At 53.9% G+C, this 5,797-nt stretch overlaps 2 protein-coding genes and 1 non-coding gene across 3 annotated transcripts; 1 reads left to right on the forward strand and 2 right to left on the reverse strand.

The window, feature by feature from the left end:
• Positions 1-143: 143 nt before the first annotated feature.
• On the reverse strand, positions 144-246 carry VDBG_15100. The gene has a single exon. It is a non-coding gene; the product is annotated as a tRNA-Val (tRNA).
• An 881-nt stretch (positions 247-1,127) lies between these two features.
• VDBG_04987 (aflatoxin biosynthesis ketoreductase nor-1) lies at positions 1,128-1,759 on the forward strand (the record flags this gene model as incomplete). Its single annotated transcript, XM_003005335.1, has 2 exons — positions 1,128-1,170; positions 1,230-1,759. The coding sequence occupies 2 exons, from the start codon at positions 1,128-1,130 to the stop codon at positions 1,757-1,759; spliced, it is 573 nt and encodes a 190-aa protein (XP_003005381.1).
• A 395-nt stretch (positions 1,760-2,154) lies between these two features.
• Positions 2,155-4,121, reverse strand: VDBG_04988 (conserved hypothetical protein; the record flags this gene model as incomplete). The annotated part of the gene is made up of 3 exons (XM_003005336.1): positions 2,155-2,931; positions 3,122-3,426; positions 4,001-4,121. The coding sequence occupies 3 exons, from the start codon at positions 4,119-4,121 to the stop codon at positions 2,155-2,157; spliced, it is 1,203 nt and encodes a 400-aa protein (XP_003005382.1).
• Positions 4,122-5,797: the final 1,676 nt, after the last annotated feature.

The following is a 5,797-nucleotide window of genomic DNA, read 5'->3' on the forward strand; positions in this document are numbered from 1 at the left end:
CGATCTTAGTTATGGGGCTTAGACCTTACACAAAAACATTTCAAAAGATCTTCAAGAAAATAAAAATTTGACGCCAAGCAAGCTGCTGCGAAGGAATGAAGTAGAGTCCAACCTCAAGTCCCGCCTGTTGCACAGGCAAAAAGTGATTCAGGGGAGGCTCGAACTCCCGACCTTCAGTGAACTCGTGATGGCCCGAGGGCATCTCCATGTTAGACTGACGTGATAAACCAACTACACCACCGAACCGATGGAAGCCGAGGGTTGGCTGAGGGAATTATGAAAGCACAAAGTTGCGGAACAAACTGGAGCAGGTGAACAGACCCCTCAACGAGAGGGGCAGCGGCGGTACCGCACTGAACTTTGGCCTGTGGTATACGCTGGCTCTTTCTTCGGGGGACCATTGAAGCTGAGAAGTCCAGTATCCACCATCCTTGAACTACTCACCAGGGAGGGGTAGCCATGCATGACGTGCTGATCGCAGATAATGTGATTGAAGTGAAGAGAAGCATAGCCCTAGGGTGAAAGTTAGAATCCAGTCTTAGTTCCCAGCACAGCGCACTCGCCATACCTCGGTGATGCGTCGATTGATCAGCCTCAAGGCCTCGTGCCGCTCTCATCCGTGATTCATCATCAAAGCCTCACGTCTCCGCTTACGAAACAAGAGAAGAGGATCATGGCCATGGAACACGCTGCAGCACGCTAGGCAAACTCCGGCCGGAGCCCCATCGTACCACGGGCGGAGATGCTGCACAGTGAGCGATGACCTTGCATAGCGCTAGACTCATTTCGCCCACTGGATCGGGTGGGGGACACTTCGTGCTGTGAAGGGGGCGGCGCTACAGGCTATTGGACATGGCGAGTGCTTTCTTGCTGCAGCGTCATTGATGAGAAGCGAGGGACACGTAAACGGCACATCGTCGGTCACGATGTGCATGGGTGCGATGCGTGAAACGACAGGAATCAGGCATCAGGATAGCACAGAATTCTGATATAAGTATCGCAGGAAGACGCCGGTTTGGTATGATGTGTTCTACATTGAAGCAATCATCACCGCCCTTCATAGCAGACAGCATATCCCGATCAAGCTCCCTCAACTTCCATTCTTGACAGTGCCTCTACACCATACAATGTCTTCCACCACGAACGTTCTCATCACCGGCGCCGGCCGCGGTAAGTCACGCCTCGTTAACCTAGGTACTGACAAGGCCGGCTCGTCTAACATGACACAGGTCTCGGCCGTGGATTCCTCACAACGTTCCTCGCTCGCCCCAACCACATTGTCATCGGCAGTATCCGCGACCTTGACTCCAACACAGCCAAGGACTTGCGGGCCATCACGCCGGCCTCGGGCTCGCGCCTCATCCTCGTCAAGATCGAAGCCACCTCGACGACGGACCCCGTCGACGCCATCCGCCAGATCGAGGCCGAGGGCGTCAGCAAGCTCGACATCGTCATCGCCAACTCGGGCATCACGGGTATCCAGGGCGGTCTCGAGACGGTCGACCCAGCCGACTTCCAGCACGTCCTGCTGGTCAACGCCGTCGCGCCCACGGCCCTCTTCAACGCCGCGCAGCCGCTGCTCGACAAGGCCGAGAACCCCAAGTGGGTGTCCATCTCGACGCTTATGGCCACCATCGGCGGCCTCGAGAAAACGGCCGCATGGCCGCCGGTTCCCTATAGTGCTTCCAGGGCGGCCGCTTCAACTTTATCACCAAGTCGATCCACATCTGGCACTCCAACATTACTGCCATCTCGGTGACCCCCGGGTTGAGAACATGAGCCAGCCCTGATAGCCGGGGGGGGCGCTACCGTGCTGACCTGCTCTCACAGATTCGTCGCCCACCGACATGGGGGAAGTCTGGGAATCAAGTTCTACAACCTGCCCGAGGAGGCCCGCCATCAGCGTCGAAGGACAGGCGTCAGTGGTGTGACAAAGCTTGTGGGTTGCCTTTTCGCCTGGTCCTTGAATACGCCGTCCTTGCATATTGCTAACTCTGTGGCCAAGGTTGACAATGCCACGAGGGCCGAACACTCGGGCAAGTTCATCAGCTACGACGGGTCGTTCCTCGAGTGGTGAGAAGTCGTGTAGCGCCTGGCTAAGCCGGATTCGTAGTTTCGTAAATCGTAATCAACAGAGAAGACTGTGCTCACTCATCAATGACTGGCTATCCATTCGAGAAAACCAGAATGCGTCGATCGCAGAAGATCCGAACCCGCCAAATTTGGGTCAGCTCCGTGACGGAGAAATAGGTCGACAGCGTTTTCACAGTCAAACTCGACAGCCATCGACAGGGCGGTCCGTCCCTGCTCGTCATGGGCGTTGACATCGACACCAGCCTCGAGCAGGAAGATGATGGCATCTCCCTTGTAGGCTTCCACGGCGGCAAGCAAAGGCGTGCGGCCTTCAATGTCGCGGGCGTTGATGTCGGCACCGTGGTCGAGTAGCATCTGCATCATCTCGCAGTTGCCCAGGCGAGCGGCGGCATGCAAGAGGGGTTGAGGCTTGTCGTGCTTCGTGGGGGTTGTGCAGCCTGTATGTTCGGTCCAGATGGACAGGAGTTTGGCTCGGAAGGCCTGAAGAGCTTCTTGGCTTTGAGAGAGTCTGGTTTTTGACCTGGCGCGGGGCTGAGTTGCATCGGCAGGATTCGTTGCTACACAAAGGTCGCTGGTGGGCGGCGGGGAGGAGGTTGTGGCGTAGAACGTGGCTGGAGTAGTCGCTGTGGCTGCGGCATTGTCGAGAACGCCCGACTCGACGAGTTCCTCAAATAGCTGTGCCTCCCATGACGGGATCTCTGTCTCAAAGGCATAATCGTAGGGCTCTGTGGGGTTGGCTTCGACTCCGTTCAGCGGGACGGGTGCATTGTCAACCACATCGTATGTATTGCCTGGGGTGACATCTGCCCCGGTCTGGTGGATCTCATACACGGGCTGCTGGAGGAAATGGTCCGCGGAATTAAGGCGATGTGATGAATACGGTGTCGTCCAGACATCGAATTCTGTACCGGAAAGCTCCTCAATGCGGCGGCTGGCTTCTCTTTTCTCTTGTGCTCTCTTCTCTGGTTATGCGTCAGCGCGGAGGCGGGGCCAAGGCTGATGGCGAGACACTCGCTCTCTCACTCACCTCGCAGCCGCCTTTGTGCCAGGCGATTCTTGGCCTTCCTGGGATTGTCCATGAAGAGCACGCCGGGGGAAGAGAGCGCATCGTTTGCGTCGCCATTGTGTCTTGTGGCAGCATGTTCATGGCATCGTCGCTCGAGCTCCTTTTGAGACGGAACTTGGGAGGTGAGGAGGCAGGAGGCTCCAGAAGTCCATGGAATCTCACAGCATCGGAATGAAGTTCGGCTGTGGTCGGGTCGCGTGATGGGTCAGCACTGTCACGAATCAGCAGCATGGGTGGCAGCCACACCTGCATCTGGCGCCGGTGGTCTGTGCTCGTGAGGTGGCTGCCTTATTAATCCGACTTCGGCTTCCCCTGTGAGCAACCATCTTCGCGAATGCGTGGATCGCTAATTGATTCAAATTCGGTATGAAATTAGCGACGAGAAGCGGTAGATAGTCTAAATATCTGATGCCTTCCTCCTGGATTTCCATCAAGCTGTCAAGTTCCTTTGTCGCCAGCCAGAGGGAGATGAATCCTGTCTAAGGTATCTTGCCGACCAATTCTCGAATCTGAGCACTAAGTTCCCGCTTCACCTCGAGACTTCACGCACGATCTCGACTCCTTCGAACTTCGGAATGCCGGAAAGCGGGAGACCCTTCTTTGCAGCCCGCGTCGTCGATTCCCGTTTCTGGCTGCATCTAAAATCCCTCCAAGTCCGCTCTGCGAATGTATTCAGAGGCGTATACCTATAATCGATGGAATCGCCTTCGCGAAGGGTGTAGAAGTGAGGGGTGCGGCATGTCATACGCTCGACGGGCATTTTGCACGTAAAGCGAAACAGGAATATGACGGTTCGTCGGCCGTAGAGATGATTGAATAGCAAGTCGATCGAATGCTCACGGCCGTCAACCGCAATCGTGGGTACGCTCGGAAAGAGCTCTTCGACAAGTGAGATATTCATGAAACCACAATCGAGCTCATCCGGCACAAGGAAAACGTCGCGGTATTTGTTGAACCACATGTAGTTCAGTGCCTAGCATCCGTTTACCTCAGTAAATCGCCAGGCTTCCTGGCACGCGCCGCGAATGCGTGGTGGAGGCCGAGGGTTATAGAATCGAGGTTCCTCATCGTCCGCGTCGTCATAAACTTCCCATATTCTCCCAGCCGACAAGACCATTGTCCAGATATATACCCTGATTTCGATGGGTAGGCGCTCAAATTTGTGAAAGACGTTTGCAATGACCGTGGTTTCTAGCTGACCCATGGCTTGTTGTTCAGAATCTGGGCATTATGTATCAGCTGGTGTGGGCGCTTTGTGGGAAGAGCTTGTGGTATACGTGATTGCCGCCCCGGGGCATGATCTGCGAGTGCCTTATGAAATGTTGAGTCTCTGCCATTGCTTTCTGTGTGTTGGCAAGGACAGATTGTACCTCCGAGATGGTCTTTGAAGCCCGCGTCAGCTGCAACACAGCTTGCGTGAATTTCTCCGAGATCGTCATTCTCTCGCAATTACCTGAGGTACTATCTTCGGTGGTTTAAAAGTAATGGGATTGGTGGGAAGGAGGAGATTGACTGTTAACTAGAAAAGGATGTGTCGTAGACTTGAGAAGCTACTAAAGTGTAGCTACCAAAAGTGAGAACAACGAGGTTGCGGAAATTGTTTTGGCATCACTTGCAGCAGGGACGGATCAGGCGGAAAGTAAGGAGCGCAATGCGCCCTACTTACCTAGGTACTTAGAGTAGGTAGCTTTCCATAGGTAGCATGAGGTAGGTCAGGTAGGTATGGTAGGTACCTAAGGCGACGCAGTCACCGCGTGCAATGGTGGCCATGAATTGGATCATACGACATGATAATTCAGCATCGACGCGAGCAACACATTTTATTGCTGGCAACCTGTTGCGGGTGATATCTAGCCAAGCTACAAGCCCATAGCTATGCCTTCATAAATAGTTTACCAAGAGGCTCGTACTTGATCCCTCACCTCCTTTTTAAACGGCACGTTGACATCGAGCAACATTATTCTGTTATTTTTACCTTTATCTATGACAAAGTCATCTAAGTCTTCGTCATAATGAGATACTCGACGACAAGCTCATTTGCAAAACCTTGATTGTGCCCATCATAGAATTGCTTTATCCATATGCTCTACGTGCATGTCAGGCGGCCGTGCGGAATCATCGAACAGGGGGGGTGGTTAGGGGCTGGGCACTAGGGAAACATGTATGTAAGAATGGCAGAGGGCCAGAACTCAACCGTAGTACAACTCCGTACCTATTATCTGTTGCCTACGGGCCATGCGTGGAAGAACTCTTCACTCTGCTCCAACCAAGCACTGACACAGGACACCAGTCCTCCAAGTCTGATCAGCACTTCCATGAGAGCAAAACAGCGCCGCGGTATGTGATCCACCTGTGGTACAAGCACCAACGTCTATATACCTCCGTTACGCGCCAGGCCTCTTTACAAGCCCCTCAGATACCGGACGGAGGCATTGACTTGCGAAATTCAAGAAATCCCCTGCAATCGCCGCCATAAACCTTTTCACCGTGTGCAGAAAATCGAGAGAATCTATTCAAATCCCCACGCTCTGGTCTTGTACCAATCACCTCATGTATCACGCCTGAAGGCAACGCCGTCGTCCAGTTGCCCACTCTGATATCAGCGGCAGATGAGGAAATTCTGATAAGGCTACAGGT

Source organism: Verticillium alfalfae, genomic scaffold (assembly GCF_000150825.1).
Source record: "Verticillium alfalfae VaMs.102 supercont1.5 genomic scaffold, whole genome shotgun sequence".
Taxonomy (NCBI): domain Eukaryota; kingdom Fungi; phylum Ascomycota; class Sordariomycetes; order Glomerellales; family Plectosphaerellaceae; genus Verticillium; species Verticillium alfalfae.